Source organism: Gasterosteus aculeatus, chromosome 3 (genome assembly GCF_964276395.1).
Source record: "Gasterosteus aculeatus chromosome 3, fGasAcu3.hap1.1, whole genome shotgun sequence".
NCBI classification, from domain to species: domain Eukaryota; kingdom Metazoa; phylum Chordata; class Actinopteri; order Perciformes; family Gasterosteidae; genus Gasterosteus; species Gasterosteus aculeatus.
This window is the reverse complement of record NC_135690.1, coordinates 7305939-7323357: the sequence shown is the minus strand read 5'-3', so window position 1 is coordinate 7323357 and position 17419 is coordinate 7305939. Positions and strand designations below refer to the sequence as shown.

The 17419-nt window shown below is 49.9% G+C and overlaps 2 protein-coding genes across 3 annotated transcripts; both read right to left on the bottom strand.

Moving 5' to 3' along the window:
- Window positions 1-10600: 10600 nt before the first annotated feature.
- LOC120834274 (uncharacterized) lies at window positions 10601-15386 on the bottom strand. Its single transcript, XM_078098911.1, has 11 exons — window positions 15380-15386; window positions 14737-14975; window positions 14194-14642; window positions 13781-14105; window positions 13458-13703; window positions 12825-13386; window positions 12498-12725; window positions 12114-12421; window positions 11768-12027; window positions 11433-11681; window positions 10601-11336 (listed from the first exon to the last, which is right to left on the bottom strand). The coding sequence occupies exons 1-11, from the start codon at window positions 15384-15386 to the stop codon at window positions 10751-10753; spliced, it is 3459 nt and encodes a 1152-aa protein (XP_077955037.1). The 3' UTR covers window positions 10601-10750.
- LOC144405586 (uncharacterized) lies at window positions 14944-17278 on the bottom strand. 2 transcript variants are annotated; one of them, XM_078100143.1, is made up of 7 exons: window positions 16454-17278; window positions 16177-16367; window positions 15892-16086; window positions 15702-15811; window positions 15512-15613; window positions 15380-15399; window positions 14944-15065 (listed from the first exon to the last, which is right to left on the bottom strand). In XM_078100143.1, coding segments are annotated over exons 1-6 (951 nt in total). In that variant the 5' UTR covers window positions 16805-17278; the 3' UTR covers window positions 14944-15065; window positions 15380-15397. The 2 variants fall into 2 exon arrangements, with proteins under 2 accessions (XP_077956269.1, XP_077956268.1); XM_078100142.1 differs by lacking the exon at window positions 14944-15065 and having other exon boundaries at window positions 15107-15399.
- Between the last annotated feature and the right edge of the window lie 141 nt (window positions 17279-17419).

Here is a 17419-nt window from a genome sequence, read left to right as displayed (position 1 = left end):
CCTCTTACGTGCAGTGCAGCTGTCGCAGCGGCGGCAGAAGTCCTCTACATCCCGCCTGTGCTGGCCCCAGTAGAACCCTTGACGGAGGCGGCGCAGGGTCTTATTAACGCCAAAATGACCAGACCCTGGTGAAAAAGTGGGAGAATTACGATTTAGTGGATATCTATCTAGTGGATATATATATATTATATATTGTGATGGGGTGAAGAAGGACACAACACGAGGGTCACGGTGAGTAGCCCGAAGGGTGGATTTTATTTAGGGGCTCTCCTTCTTCCTCTCTGTGCGCGGTGGCGTGTGGGTCCATGAAGTCCGTGGGGATACGTGGGCTCGCGGTCACGCACTGCTGTCTGGAGAAATAACAGAGATAATGTTAGCCAAGGCTTGGACATCTCCCAACTCTGTGTGTGGCGGTGAGGCTTATCAAGGCAGCCTCTGATCAGGCGCAGGTGTGGCCGCTCAGCCCGTGATGAGTGGGTGCAGGTGTGTCTGCTCCGTTTCCCGGGCGACGCTGACGGCAGCTCAGGACATTTTGTCACAATATATATATATATATATATATATTCTATTAAACTGTTAATTTATATTTTTTATTAATTTATTATTTATAATTTGCTTCCCGTTATTATTTTTTTCTGAATTGAAGCAGCTGGTACGTGGCATGTCTCCAGGGAGGTGTTGAAGATGTTTGTGAACCCCGGAGACAGGGGCTGTGGGGGATGGAGTCAGGACATTGTCTATCAAATCTGCAGTAGAACTCTATTCAGCTCGTCTGCCAGGCGAAGGTCATTCATGGAGTGGGGGGGTTTTGGCTTGTAGTTTGTGAGGTGTTTAAGGCCTCTCCAAACCGAAGCAGAGTCACTTGCTGAGAACTGTTGTTGGAGTTTCTCAGAGTACAGTCGTTTAGCATCTCTCACCGCCTTGCTGAACCTGTATTTTGACTCTGTGTACAAGACTTTGTTCCCGCTCCTAAATGCCTGGTCCTTCTGCAGGCGTAGTTTTCTGAGTTCCGCTGTGACCCAGGGTTTGTCGTTGTTGTAACTCACCGAGGTGCATCATGGAACACAGCTGTCCTCACAGAAGCCGATGTAAGAAGCCACAGCCTCTGAGAACTCATCCAGACTGTTGGTACCAGTCTTGAAAACATCCCAGCAATTCACCTCCAGAACAATAAGTGGAGTAACGTGTTTTGTCGAAGACGACGTAGAGAATGCCGTCTTGAGGGCTCCCTGAGGCTTGCGTAGGCTTTGTTGCTAGTCTAGAAAAATTGGTCGACGCACGCAAGGAGAGGTAAAAAAGCACGCAAGAGGTCAAGAGGTCAAATGTCATTCCTAGTGCGTGTCCTTGGGTCTCGGAAAATGCACAACCATAAACTAGGCTTTACTGTGGTGTATCAGTGATCCAGCGTGTTCTGCTCTCTGGTTTCGCATTTAATAAACTGTTTGTATCTAGGAAGTTAATGGCTGAGATTTCCTTTGTAAAGTCCCCAAGGACAATAACTAAGGAGTCCGGGTAGGTCCGCTCCACACGCCGTATCTGTTACTAAATTACTCAATAATAAGCCTTTGATTAATGCTTCATTATGTTGAGTCATCATGGAGTGCTACCAAAAACCTAATTCATACTTAAAAATTGTAAAATTACAGAGACTCGGTTGGGGCAGAATCAATATTTAGACCTCATGTTTAAGGAGTTTAAATACAAAATATAAAATTACTAGATGGCAGTGGTAGTGTCGACCGAACCATCGTCTATGATTTTACATGTCTGGCCCACTGATCAAAGGTCTGGCCCTAACCTAAAACTAGTTTGACACCCCTGCTGTAAGAGAACGTGTGGCTCAGGTGCCTCAACCATAATCATAAAACTGATTTATGGCAACTGACCTGTCGTACAAACAACATCCGGACTCTGGTGATGTGGCTCTGCCCACTCGGCTCCTCAGCTCAATGTTGTGACGCCTGCCACGGAGATGCCACAGATTCACTGAAGGTCGTCACAGACTTGCCATTGAGGGCCAGTGCCACAAGGAGGATTTCGGCCCTGCTGCATTAAGTACTTCAACAATGAGAGCCGGCCCTTTGACCTATCTTTAGCGAGAGTAATCTCGACCATTAGAGAAGCATCTGAGCCGTCACGCCGGGGCGTCAGTTCAGACGGTGTGTCGAGGGAATTGTTGCTTTTTGAAGAATAGCAGGGGATTTGAAGGTCATGCGTCTCTGGAAGCAACAGGAAGGCTAGCCGTAAACAGTGTTGGCAGTTGTTGTGTTCTAAATGAAGAAACGCTGGACGGACAGAGGGCATCGCTGATCGAAAGGTTAAAATCAAATGTATTTAATAAAAGAAAGGGTGTTGTGGTAAAAAGAACATCTCAGCTGAGGAGCCGCTGGTCTCTGCAACCAACGGGCCACAGGGCCCATTGACCATCCCTAGTGCCTGTTTGTTGCCTCCGCCAGCGAACTCGAAAACAATGGTTGCCTACAGGTATTTATGCCAATGCGTGAAGGTGTGAAAGTTAGTGTCCACACCTCTGGGAGTGGTCTTCTGGTGAGTTCAATGTGACTCGGATTTCGAATGAGCCTCAGTCAATATCAGTTGTTGTGCAAGTATTACATGCATGCATTCCAGTTGATTACATTACATTAAATACAATCATAGCTGTACATTGGTATTATTCTATTACAGCTGCAGAATTACAGTGGTTTGACAATATTGTCATTACTTTATTGATTACACAGTTTCAGACTCATGGCTGTATTGTGGTGTACACTATATGCATTTTATTAATTTTATAAACCGGGTCGTCAGTTTGTTTCTAATATCCTACACTGTCTAAGTTAGATGACCAAGAGGTGAGAAAGGAGGAAAAATACTGTTGTGCAGATTGTAATGCCCTCTGAGGTAAAATTGAAATGTGTTCATTTAGGCTATATAAAAAATAATTCAAAACCTTCGGATGTTTGATAAAACATCTATTTCAGAGGGATCTCTGAAGTTGTGCTAAATCTTAATAAATACAAGATAATAGAATTCTAAAAAGTATGAAAGTAATAATAATAACCATGAAACTTCTCAATTATATTATTTTGCATAAGCCTATTCTGTTTTGTTTGTTATCAGAAATGTTTTAATATGCAAATTAAAACTACTGCTTGCTTTTGGTATCGTGTATTGTGGAAGATACACCAACAAACAGAAAATGGATGAAAAAATGTCATTCCTAATTACTCAATTGGATCTTGAACATTAAAGTATCAGTTTTCTGTAAATTAATTCAGATTTAAATAAAACTAATTATCAAAAGCAATGATGGAATTTATTAAACAACAGTGCAAAAGTGCAGACAAGGAGCAAGAGTTGGTGGTGAAGGTGGAGGAGGAATAAGCATCTCTGGAACATGGCTCTTGTGGTAGAAGGAATGATCCCGGCTCTCGATCAGCTCCTGGTACATCTGGACGTGTGGAGTCCAACAACAACTGGAGAAAACCACAAAAAAATGTCTTAAGTCACCGGGCATCACCAAAACACCCTCAAATTATGAAACCAATGCCAATTGAAGGAGTGTTTAAATTCATAAAGTAAACAGACTTTCTAACATTTTAGGTCTTTCATTTCATCAAGAGTTTACTCCAGGTATTTTATAAGACTCAAATATAAAACATCCTTTTTTAACTAAATGACTTCTACAGGATTCTATCACTCTGCTACGCATCAGCCTGATGTCACTGATTGAGTTCAGACCAGCAGGAGAAAGCTGAACTTATCTTTGGTTAATGTTGTATCGGAGGACGTATAGTTGGCTGGCAGATAGTTCAGGCAGAGTTGTAGGTGCACGGTGATGGTTGTATGTGGAGGTTGATGCTCTAGCGATCTTCAAGGATCTTCAGGTGGAGGCTTCCACAGGTAAGCAGAGGCTGTGCAATCTACAGGTAGAGGGCGCAACTGTGGGTTGCTGGCAGAAGCTATTTAGGAGGAGGTTCGGTTGCAGCTGGGAGAGGCTTCAGGTGTAGCATCGCAGAGGATGCAGGCGCTGGAGCACGTTGAATTCTGGCTCAATGGGAGTTGTGGATGAAGTTTCTCAGGAGTAAGACAATTTAGAGGTCGTAGGTGGAGGAACGGCAGGTGCCAGAATCCGCAGGTGGAGGGAACAAATGTAGATTCTGGCAGAGGCTGTAGTTGAAGATTTGAAAGGCAGCACTCTGCACAAACTGCCGTTGGTGGTGAGCAGCAGGTTTTGCCAGAGGCAGGAAGGTGGACGTTTAGGTGCCAACAAGTAACTGTAGGTGACTCTAGGTGGAGGTTCGGTTTCAGCTGTTTGCCACAATCTACTGGTGGAGACGGTGAATGGCAGGTTTGTGGTAGAAGCTATTTAGGTGAAGCTTTGGTTGCATCTTGATGAGGTTGGACACATGGATGAAACATCAGCAGCTTGTGGCAGGGGCCTGAAGGTGGAGGTTTGAAAGGTAGATTATCACCAGGATCTTCAGGTGGAGGCAAAATGCATAGGTAACTGGCAGTGGTTTTAGATGGAGGTTCTGCTGCAGCTTTCTACAAAAGTCTCCAGGTGGAGTAGGCAACTGCACATTGTCGCAGAGGCTAAAGGTGGAGGATTTAACGGCATCTGCCTGCCATACCCTGCAGGTGGAGGCGGCACCTACACGATCTGACAAAGGCTTTACGTTGAGGCTTCAAAGGCATCTTTATACAAATGTCTTCCAGCATACTACAGTTAGAGGCGGTGACTGCAGGTTGCGGCAGATGCGTGAAGGTGGAGGTTTGGGAGGTAGAGTTAGGGTTCATCAGTATGTTCAGGTGGAGGCGGCATACAGAGGTAACTGGCGTAGGCCATGCTGGAGGCAGCTACAGCTGGAGGCAGCAATAGCAGGTCAGAGGCTATTTAGGTGGAGATTTGGTTGCAGCTGACTGCCAACAACCAACCGTTTTAGGCAGACACTGCAGGTGCTGGTAGAGGCGGAAGATTCAGGCTCAGTTGCAGCTGTCTGCCAATATCTGCTGGTGGAGAATGTAACAGCAGATTAGTGGCAGAGGCTGGATATTTAGGTACAGCTGGCGGTGGAGGTTTTGTTGTAGCCCCTCAACCACAATCTGCAAGTGGAGGGTGCAACTGCACAGAGGCTATTAAGGTGGAATTTAGTTGCAGTTGTCTGCAAGCAGACTGCAGTTCGAGGCAAAAACCGCAAGTTGTTGGCAGAGGATTTTAGGTGTAGGCTGGCAGAGACTGCAGGTGGTGCAACTGTGGTCGTTGGACGTAGGTGGAGGTTTGGTTGAAGCTGTCTGCCAGCAACCTGCAGTTGGAGGCGGCATCAACAGGTCACTGGCAGAGGCTGTAGGTGAAGATTTGGTTGCAGCTGCCTGCCGGCAACCTGCAGGTGCAGGCAGAGGCAGAGGGTGGAGGCTCAGTTCCAGCTTTCTGCCAATATCTGCTGGTAGAGGCAGCAATAGGTTTGTGGTAGAGGTTATTTAGATGGAGGTTGGTCTCTAGCTATTTAGCACAATCTACAGGTGGAAGAAGCAAATGCAGGTTGCTGCAGAGGCTGAAAGTGGACGACTAAATAGCAGCTTTTTGCCAGAATATGCAGGTGGAAGCAGCACTTGCAGGATCTGACGGAGAGTCTGAGTGGATGCTTTATAGGCAGCTCTATTACAGGATGTTTAGGTGGAAGCGGCATCAACAGGTCACTGGCAGAGAACGTAGGTGGAGGTTTGATTGCAGCTGACTGCCAGCAACCTTGAGTTGGAGGTGGTAACAGCAGTTTAGGGGTTGAGTCTATATAAGGTGGAGGTTTGCGAGCAGCTGTCAGCAACATGCAGTTGGAGGCAGCAACTGCAGATTGCTAGAGGAGGCTGAAGGTTCCAGCTGCCACAACTTGCCGGTGGAGGCAGCAACAGCAAGTCTGTGGCAGAGGCTCTTTAGTGGAGGATAGGTTGGAGGTGGTGGAGCATGTTGAATTGTAGTGAAATGTGAGTTGTTGATGCAAATTGTCCAGAGACACTTTCCCCACAGTTTGTAGGTGGAAATACATCTCCAGCTACAAAGCCCCAGCCACGATCAGCAGGTGGATAGTGGGGCAGCGTGGTAAAAGCTGCTGGCAGAGGGTGGAGGCAGCAGAAAGCTAATGTCAGCTGGAATCTGCAGGACAACGACGGGGGCTGGAGGTGGAGAGGAGTTTCTCTCCTGGCGGGCACCACCGTGCGAACCATCTTCGTACGGTGTTTTTCATACTTAAAATCACACAACTTTTGCTCATCTGCAATATACAGATGTGATCTTAATGGAGGGTTTTTGAGTTTTTAGCGCTTCTGTGGTGTCCCTGGCTTTGGCTCCCCCAAAATGTCCACCTGGTGGAGGGGAGGGAAGACTCCAACCCCGTAGGAGACATCCACGTGCACCAGTCCGTCTCCGTTGACTGTTTCGGTGAACAGGGGACGGTCCAGTCTCTGCCACAGCTTCTGCTTGATGACGCGCCCCAGGCTCAGAGTGTAAGGACGCAGACGGCCGCTCTTGAACCTGAGAGGTAAAAACAACGAGTTTAATCACAACGTCACACGTGGTTCAAATGTTGCTGTGAGGGAATATTGAGCGATACATTTAGTTGTGATTGGAAGAATGTGCTTATTATGTGTCCGATTGTTGACACAACGCACCTCAGCATTTCATCAACAACCTCGTGGTACAGCTGCTGGTATTCTTCCACTGGGAGGTTGAATATGTTCAGAGGGCCGTCGTGCAGTGGAGCAGTGGAGGGCTGGAGGCTGGGGGCCACACAGGAGACTCGGGGCAGGTCAGCAGGTGGGATGGTCGCTCCAGGCTTCCGGACCAAATCCAAAGACCCTGAATGGTCACCAGCTGAGGAGGGCTGCACAGCGGGGACACAGTCCAACACCTCTGGATGGTCAGGGAGGGGACGGGCTCCGGAGGTGCGCCTCCTCTTCTGGTGAAGGTCTCCGGGAGCAGCAGAGGGCCGGCGCTTTCTCTTTAGAGTCGGCCCCTGGTCAGCAACACATCAAAGGGTGTGAGTGAACTTCATACTGAACAACACACTGTCACAGAGAAACCTCTGCATCACATGCACTGCAGAGAGCCTTCACAGATTCTGTCCATTTTGAAGGATTTTTAATATGCAATCTCTTTGCTTGTTTGTACACTGACTCACTCCGGGTCCTGAGGATTACATTGTGAACAGTTTGAAAGAACAAGTCTCACCTGCTTGTCCCTGCAGCATGAACACTGTCTCCAGGCTGAGGGCCTCGACGCGCTCTCTGCCTGGCGAGCAGAGGTTCTCCTTACTGTCTGGTTGTCGGTCAGGAGAACGGGAACGTCACACTGCAACAACATAGACTTGTGTTAGAAGGAAGCTTTACAAGTACGGTCAAAGCAGAACGTTTCATTTCTCAATTCACTGTGAAAACCAACTGATATTTCCCCTAAAACATGACGTGTATTTCCACACGCGCAGAGGTTCTATCAGCACATTCAACCATCGAAAGAGTTCACAGAGACCAGATGAAGTTTGTAGGAGCTTGAGCTGCAGGGCCGCTGTGAACACCTGTTCCTCACACAAGTACGCCGTGTGGACAGGTTGGATGTGCCTCAGTGTTAGCGGACCGACACTTAACTATTAATAACATGAATTAAGGAACATGTGATCAAGTGAAAAGACTCTGCATTTAAAGCTGCTGGAGAAACTCGCTGAAGACATGTGTGGTCTTTGGTTTTGACTAAATAGTTATAATATCAAGCAGGTACAGTACAGCTGTCAGCTGAGACCAGTCGTATAGGGGGGGGGGGTGTTCATAGCAGAGCTGATTATCACGTCACTTCTAGGGGTCTGAAGGTCTCAACGGTAAAACAGAAAACATTGTTGACATTCAAAGGGTTCAAATCTCACATTTTCCATGATGAAAGTTACTTTAGTCGCTCTGGTCAGTCTCTGTGACTCTTTAGTTCTTGTAATAAAGGAAGAAGTCCGCAGTAGAAGAGGTTGTTAGCAAGAAATCGTTGAGCTGAACTTGAGGAAACACTTTCAAGCAACTGCTTGAGTGGTTGTTTATGTTCAAATGAGGATTCCATAGAATCATCGGAAGAACCGTAGCAACCATGGAATCCTGCACGTCTATTTTGTGTCTGTGTGTTCTAATGTTTTATCCAACCATTTCTGAACATAGGAATGCATCCTCAGTCACAATGTCTGAACATGTTCTTTATATCATTATATATGGATATATTAATTGAGCTCTGGTGCAGGTCCATGCAATAATTAGATAATAAAGATATTATAACCAGTAACATATTTAATGTCAACCTGTTATTTTATAAGCGTTAATGTGTTTACAGGAAGAAGTTGTTGGATACTAGTAATTGTTTTTTAATTTACCGAGTTCAGGGGGTCAGTGAAGGTCTCATGACATGTGAAGCTGTGGAACCTGTCAATCATCCTAGCTACCCATGGGGGCGGGTACAAGTGAGGGTATGTGGGGTTTGCAGAGACAGTGAGGAGGGATGTTTGTCAATGATCTGCTCGTAGTCTAAGTCAGTCTAAGATAATATATGATTAATTATAACTATAATAATCTAGATTGCTTATCTATTGCTTATCAAATCAGCCCAAACGTTTCTTCAAATGAATTATATGTGATGTGGAAGCTGTTGGTTTGGACTGCTGACATGTTTTGTATGAGCTCTTCCATAAGATGATATAGTTAGTTAAATGTCATTGTAACAAAGGGAATCGTTTTGGTCTGTAGCTGGTATCAGTCCAATGACACGCTATGAGCTCATGTACGAGCGAGATCTTCATCTTTATTCCTATTTCATTAGAATCACAAATAACGTTTGTGTTATGAGTCCTGTGACTGTAATTCAGATTGAAGAGATTATTATTATCTAACAGTAACTTTATACAGTATATAGACTATAATACATAAAAAACGGATTAGAAAATAGTTATACGTATATAATATATATAGTGTATATGTTGAAATGCAAAAAATACCACGGTGAGTTATTTCTTTATTTATTATTAAAATATTATGAAATTATTCACTTCAATTAAAAAATAAACATGAGAACACGTACATACAAATCAGGTGACAGTTAAAACAAGAGACATTCAGTCGTGTTCAGTTAGCCTTGTAAACTGTCTGTTAATCCCAACGGCCGGTTAAAATTCCACAGTGCTCGTTATGAAGGTGTTTGACCTCATTAATCTCAATCGTGTGGCTTTTTTTCCCTTCGGAGGCATCAGTTGTGGCAACTAACTTAACAGTATGACATGATATCCAAAAGTATTTTATTTATTTCTTAAACTATGTTTCAGGCATTAAAGTCTGCTAGAATGAAAAGTGCTTAATTCACATGCTTTGGACTTTTGTACAGCTTTACCAACCGTCGCCAATCCGGTGGTATGAATTAGCCTTCTACCCACAACTTGGATTGGCACCACAACATCGGTGAGGTGGAACGAGGACCGCGCAGCGGCAGCTGCACCACCACCGGCAGCAGACGAGGGACGGCTGAGACCTCTGCACTCCTACAGTGGCCACCTCAAGCACGTCCTTAACCAGAAGAGCCAAAGAGTGCTTGGTCTTCAGGTGGTTAAGGACTTCACCGAGCCGGCTGAGTACACAGGTATGTGTACCCACAACTTGGATTGGCACCACAACATCGATATAGAACATGAAGCAATTAAAAGATAAATTAGTATTGTGTCACAGAATCTATCCTGTGTATACAAACTCAGGTGGTTGGAGGTGTTTTACTATGGAGGTGCACGTTTACTGCTTTTGAGAAAAGTGGCATTGCGCTCCAGAGTCACGGCCCTCCGGCCAGGAGCCTGGTTCAGTTCGCTCATATCGACGCCGGAGTCTCCAGACTCTCAACCGGCCTTCGCCGCTCTGACACTGCGTACCGGATCTCAGCTGCGGGTTTGCCCTCCAGTGATACGAACCAGGCTCGGGGAGGCTGAGTCGAGGGGCTTTTAGAGAGTTCTGCGAAGGCATGCACAGAGTGTCTGCCGCCGCCCCTCATTTTATTCAACGTCCCCGGGACGGATGCGGACTCCGTCAGGCAGAAGTGCTCTCTGGAGGCGCTGGCCGAAGTTTCCGACTGATTGCTCTCCAGAACCCCGAGCTGGTCCTCATTTTCCGCGGCCTGGTTCTGGGTAGCCGACGGTCCTTCTGGCGGAGTCTGCGTGACACCGCCATGACTGTGCGGCTCAGCGGCGGACCCCACACGGGGAAGAGTGGCCGACTTGCTCCACTGAGGCTGCTCCTCCAAGTGGAAGAATGCTGGAGCGGGAAAGATGGCGACAGGCTCATTATAGAAGAACATGTTCTCCGTCTGCTGGTTCGTTCTTCTCTGTGATCAGGTTGCAAAAATAGTATGTGAGGGGTGGACCGGCTAGCTGTGCTCCAGATGTGGGCTGTGATGCAGGAGATCTGTGGTTCGAGTCCTGCCTCCGGCAAGTTGCAGCCAAAAAGTGTTAAATGATGGCAGTTATGGAGATTTCCCTAATAGACAGGTGTGTATGGAATGAAAACATACAGGTATGTATGACATGAAAAAGCTTCCAAAACCAAGTGCAGAAAATACACTTTAATAGCTTAAACAACACATGACAATAATAACACACTAATGATAACACACTATAACACCTGCTTAAATAACACACACATGACAATAATAACACACAATTATAACGAGTGTAAATAAAACAACAAATAAAAACCCTCATTTCCCCCTGCTATGAGTCCTTTGGACCTCCTCCCTCCACTGCTCCACAGTCTTGCCCCCGACAGCAGCACAGTAGGCTATACCATAAAGCCGAGTGTGGCCAGTTTGTAATGTTTTGGGCTGACCACACTTGGAGCAGGTGTACTGCTGACGGGTATTTTTGGGTGGCAACACCTGACCTGCAGCAGCCGCTGCCTCGGCCGCCTTCCTCTTCCTCCAGGCAGTGCTCCTACTTTCTCTGGGAATTTGAGGAGGCGGACCGGCAGGACCAGGGAAGACACCCAGGGGCAGTGGAGGAAGGCCGCTGGACGAGGGTCCAGGTTTTTCCTCATCTGGAGGAGCAGAAGGCCCTGGCTGCTCCCCATCTGGTGGAGGAGGAGGAGGAGGAGGAGGAGGAAGGCCGCTGGATGAGGGTCCTGGCTTCTCATCCGGCACGTCATACTGGAAGGGCTGTCCTTGTCCCACCTGAACAAAGGACAGCCCTTTGACGGGAGGGAGGGGCTCGGCTGCGTCACCTGCAGGGATGACGGCAGCTCCCTTCTGCAGCACAGCCGAGACCAACCCCCTCTGCTTGCGAGAGAACCTGGGAGACAAACACAGAATGCGGTCAGGCTCTTCATCCAGCGATAAATCAGAGTGCAGACCAGAACCCGTCAAAGCAGCTTCACGTTAAACTCACCACTGGCTCAGGGTCCTGTGGTTCAGCTCATAGAGCTGGATGTCCGTCTGAGCCATCAGCCTCGGGGTGCTCAGCACTACCTCTCTGATGGCCACGTAGTCAGCGAGGATGAGGCTGAGCCGGGGCCTGTGCACCCCGCCGACCCGCATGGCCGCCGGGTGGAGCTTGCAGAGCAGGGTGCAAATGGCTTCCACCAGGCGACTGGCGCTGGGCCAGGTGGAAGGCCCCGAGTTGACCCCGGGGAGGCAGCTGAAAGAGTCACGAGGAGCAGAGTGTGGGTCAGTACATAGCAGATATGTACCAGAGGAAAGATTCTTGCTCTAAAGGAGTCTCACCGTTGGAGACTCTCCTTTCCAGCACAGGAGGTGTTCTTCCCCTTCGCTGCCTTGAACCGCCCCTTTGGTTGCCTCTCCCGGTATCTGGGAGGGTAGTCGACTCGCCGCTTGTCCTGCTCCGCCAAGCGAGTCCAAAGCAGGATGAGTCGGTCTACCCTACTCTCAGACAGCCCCAGAAGGTTCCTCCCTTCCACCAGCGCCTGGGCCAGCTTCAGGACGTGCCGGTACCCGGGCTGGCCATCAGGACCCTGGATGTCCTCCTGAGAAGAAACGAGGAGGAACAAAGGCCGTAAGCAAATAGTGCTGTAAGAGATTCTATCTCACAATCATCAGTATGTGAACTTACTTCAGAGTCTGAGGAGGGCTGCTGGGGATCAGGGTCCTGAACCTCTGGGGCCTCAGGAGGGGCAACTTGACCCGAACGGGATGGCTCAGACGGTGCGTCAGCTGGATCACCTGACCAGGCTGCTGCCACGCTGGAGGACGGAGTATCGGGCCCGAAGACGGTAGGGTCCGCTACGTCTTCCTCGATGCCCTCATCCTCCTCCAGCGCCTCGATGGCAGGAGCCTCGTCCGGAGTGTCAGGGTCCAGGCTGACGTCCTCAAGCACTTTGCCGGTCTGCTGGTACAGGTACTCCACTCCGATGAGCTCCCCTGTCACAAAGAGAAGGATTCAGTAGCGGCTCGTTTTGCTGTCAGTTACGAGATGAGGTGTTTTCACATCGCATACCTGTGTACTCAGCCGGCTCGGTGAAGTCCGTAACCACCTGAAGACCAAGCACTCTTTGGCTCTTCTGGTTAAGGACGTGCTTGAGGTGGCCACTGTAGGAGTGCAGAGGTCTCAGCCGTCCCTCGTCTGCAGCCGGTGGTGGTGCAGCTGCCGCTGCGCGGTCCTCGTTCCACCTCACCAGTCCATCCACCAGGAACGCCTGGAAGTGCTTGGCGCTGGCCCGGGTCCCTGGGGAAGGGGGGTTTTGGATCAGACACGAGTTCGCATTTTCTTCAAGTTTAAATAGAGACTACATTTTGTCACAAGCCGCGAGACACAAGCCGGTACCTGGGATGAACCGGTTAAGGTGGAGGTGGAAGGACTCCAGAGAGGGGGAGCCCCTCGCGCAGCGATATACGGGCAGGCTGACTCCTCCCTTGGTCAGCCGGCCCGTCTGGGTGTACAGCTGCACACCTGGCGGGTCCTGGATGCAGCTGAGGTGGGTCCTCTGCGTACTCCATATTTCCTGGATGCGGAGAGCGTTGAGCAACGGGATGCCCAGGTTGTTGCGTCCTGCCGGTCCACCGAAGGTGTCGAGGAGCTCCTGGATTAGGAGGGCCGATTCCTCAGGCCCGCGTGTCCTGCGGCGGACGTGGAGCCTCCACTCCTCCCTGGAGATCCTCTGGATCACCGCGGCGTCGGTCAGTCCAACCGTCCCGTGCTTCCCCTCCAGCTGGGACCGCTTAGCTTCTGCGAGACGGCGTGCATCTCCGGCGTCCACCTCAAAGATGCAGTGAGACAGCTGCCTCATGAAGGTGGGGTACAGCTCGTGGCTCTCGGTGTTGACACCTGATGCGAAGCGTCGCATCAGGTGCCAGATGTCCAGTCTCACCACGAGATGCTCCCACTCCTGCGAAACAAACAAAACGTTAAACTCTACCGCCACGGTGCTGATGCAGCATAACTGTTAACTTTTCACACCTGAAACAAGGCAGCTGTCTTTGACACGCCGTCTCTGTTGCAGCAGTCGCGGTTCACGTAGATCAGCTGGGGGGGAGGTACCCCGGCGAGTCGGTACCGCCTGATCAAGCCGGCCGCCATCCCGGACAGGCCCCCGGCGCTCTCAGTGGAGGTGAGGACGCTCATGAGGACCTGCCCGTGCTCATTGCCGACGTTGGTAGCCCAGGCGGCCGTGTCGGAGGCGATACCCGCGAGCTTCTTCGCCACCTGCAGAGAGATTCTGAGAGTTAATGTGAGAAACACACAGCAGCTGGAAGGAAAAGAAACTGACAGACTGCACTCGCCTTCTTGGTGGAATCCATCTTTATGATGGACCCGAAGGTGGACGTGATCCTGGCCTTGTACTCATCCAGCCGCGCCAGGACGTCGTAGCTGTACGCGGTCAGCAGCCAGACGGGGGATGGAAGAGGGGGCATCTGGGGCGGAGGTGGAATCTGCCCCCTCGCCGAGCACAAGGCCAGGAATGGCTCGCACACGCCGAGGTACTGGATCGCTCTACGCATCCAGGCGTCCGAGTGCTGCTCCCGCAGGGTGTTGTACAGCTGGTTGGCACTGTTCCCCAGAGTGCGGGACCTCAGCTGTATGACCACCCTCATGTCACAGGACAGCCTGCACGACACAAACATCACGTAGAGCCGAGTCTGCACCTCCAACGGGACGTTCAACACAGACAAATGGTGAAGAAATGCCTCCTTACTTGTACGTGAGTACAGCTGGGAACTGGCAGCTGTGGGTGGGGGACAGCTGCCTGATGATGCCCTGTGACCACCCCCCGACCTTCTTCTTACACCGACGGCACTCCAGGTACTCGGTGGCCATGAGGTACCAGCCGTCGATGTCCAGGACCCTCCGGATGGTCCTGTACAGCCCAGCCTTCATCAGGGACCCAGAGCACGAAGGCTGGGGGCATGTCAGCTGCAGACGCCAAAGCCGGTGTGGCATCCAGAGGAACAGCCGACATGCGAAGAAGGGGTCGGGGGATGCGGGAGGCTGGCTGTAGACCGGCCGGGTTTGGGGGGGGGTCCACCATAGGTTGAGCTCGCGCACGAGCCGAGGCCTCCCCTGGCTGTCCCTGGTAAACAGCACCCGGCCGATCCACTGCTGCTGCTCCACAGTGAGAGCTGCCCTCCAGGACTGAGGCAGCAACTGGTGAGACGACAACACACACACACAAAACCATTTTAATATCTACAGTCAGCAGGGACACCTGCGGCCTCACGTGTTAGAGAGACTGCCTCACCTCACTGGCAGAAGATGGAGGGGGAGGGAGGAACTCCTCCCGTTCCTCCACGGCGACGGGTGCGGACGGCGTCAAGGGGGCGGCTGGAGGCGAGGGAGCCGGTGTCCCGGCAGGCTGAACCACGACGAGGGCTGCAGGAGGTTCCACCAGGGGGTCTATCTCCTGCGAGGCTTCCAGCAGCTCCTCGTCTGTGGGCTCGTCCAGCAGAGTAGAGACACCGGCTCCCGGAGGAGGAGGTGCTGAGGAGGAGGAGGAGGAGGAGTCGGCGGCGGCAGCAGCAGCAGCAGCGGGTGGTGGCAGGCGCAAAAGGGGAGCCTTTGCAATCGAGGCTTGAAGGTAAAGGAGATGTTTGAGTAACGTAAAAGGTTGAGATTAAGATGAATTATTATTAATTTATTAATTATTATTAATTAATACTGTTAATGCTGAGAGACCGACAAAGATTGAGCTGCATTTACACACCACAAGAGATCAGGAGGTGATTTTAAAGAGCGAAAGTGAGGGTGAGATGATAACTAGTTAGCCATGCAGATGTTGTTGAGCTAGCCAGGCGCTGATGAAAGCACGGTGAAAAGGACGATGTTATTTGCAGAGGTAGGTTATTGATCCGAGATGATCATCAGACCGCTGACGCAAAACTTACCAGTCATCTGCTTTCGTCCTCTGATTCGAGGAAACGTTTTTAAAGTCAAATAAAAAGAGCGTCAACAATGAATACAAGTACTTTTGTTTGTGAGCAAAGTGTTTCCTGTTTATGACTTTACTCTTTACTTACAGGTCTCCAAGTCAACTACCGCCTTGACCAGCTCTTCATCTGTAGGCTCCACAGATGACCGGGGGGAGGACAGAGCTGGTCTGAAGGGGCTGAAGTGGGAGGCTGCGGACACATGATGACAGAAGATGAACCAGGGAAACAGGAGCGTAGATCAAGTGGAACGTCAGTAAATAACGGAGGCTGGACTGACCTGTAGATGCAGGCTTAGGGGCCACCAGCTTCTTCACCTGGGCCTGCATCTGCACAGCAGATAGAGAACGCCGCCCAGAGACAAACCCCACAAGCGCTGGACCAAGAGGCCTATTATGACACACGATAAATGAGAGGCAACGACATTAACAATGACACAACGTTACAAACATTTCTTCAGGAACACGTACTGTGATGCACTCGTGGCTCTCTGGCTTGCGGCCGATGCAGAGGCTGCGCTGCTGCTGGAGGTGGAGGCGGTGGAGGAGGTAGATGCTCCAGCAGCAGCTTTCATCCTCTGCCTGTCTCTGCTGCGCACATACTGGACGGCGTTCTCCATCTGCGTCCCTGGAGCTGGTGACGTCCTCCGCAGGTACTTGACAAAACTGCACAAATCAAACATTCAACATGATTCTGATTCTCGATTGTCGCCACAGCAACGCGACGATAATAATAATAATAATGATCTTTTTCACCGGATCTTTTTGTTGTCCGTCGACTCGTAGAGGCTCTCCAGGGTCTCAAATTTGAAGTCCCCGAAGCCAACAAGGGCCCGTCCCTCCTGACCGGGCTGGAGGGAATTCGCCCGCGCCTCCTCAAATGCCCGGTGGAACCTGACAGCCTCCACGAAGTCAGGATAGGCGGAGGAGTAGCGGGTGAAGGCGTCCTGTGAGGTTACAAAGTGAGATAACACAGTGAGGTTAAATGCCATCATTTCTCTAATTGTAACGGTCTCAAAGTATTGTGAAGGACCTTGTTGGCCATCAGCGGGGCCTCAGACTGCGTCCTCTCGCGCTCCTTCTGGTGGGAGGCGACCAGATTGACGCTGTAGCCCACGTCGTTCTCCAGGAGCCAGTGGAAGGTTCTGCCCTGGTAGCGGCCAAACTGCACCTTCCACCGGCTCAGGACCAGGGCGGCGTTGGCGGTGTCACCGCCCTCGGAGACGACGTGAGCCCAGGCCTCCGAGTCCACCTCCTCCGGCTTCTTTGCCCTGTAAGGCGCCTGGGCACTGGGGGGCTGCCGCGTGAAGAGGGCCTGGGCCGCTGGGGAGGCCTTGAGCAGGATGGTCCCGTTAGGGGCCCTCCGGAATGTAGGGTGTTCCATCTAAACAAATGGACATTTTAGCAGCACACGGGAGAAAGAAGACATGACACGTGACACTCCCATCTATGACATCAGTTATATCACAGTATTTTACTCTTGTCATTAAAACCTTCCTATCAGAGGAAACCATGTGTCTGTCTCTAAATATGCACATGTATTTTTTTATGTTTGTTTGTTATTATGTTACATAAATAACGAATAATTCCACATAAATGACAAATATCACAATTCTACTGGACTGTTGAATGACACACATGAATAAAACACGTTGCTATACGTTGTAATGAAGTAACGTTTATGACTTGGTAACACCCGTTGTTGTCAACATGTGACGCATGCCCGATGCTATAAGTCACGTAAACTCCGTCAGCAATAAACCACCTAAATGTCCGTAGAAAGGCATAAATGACAAATATCACAATTCTACTGGACTGTTGAATGACACATGAATAAAACACGTTGCTATACGTTGTAATGAAGTAACGTTTATGACTTGGTAACCCCCGTTTGTTGTCAACATGTGACGCATGCCCGATGCTATAAGTCACGTAAACTCCGTCAGCAATAAACCACCTAAATGTCCGTAGAAAGGCATAAATGACAAATATCACAATT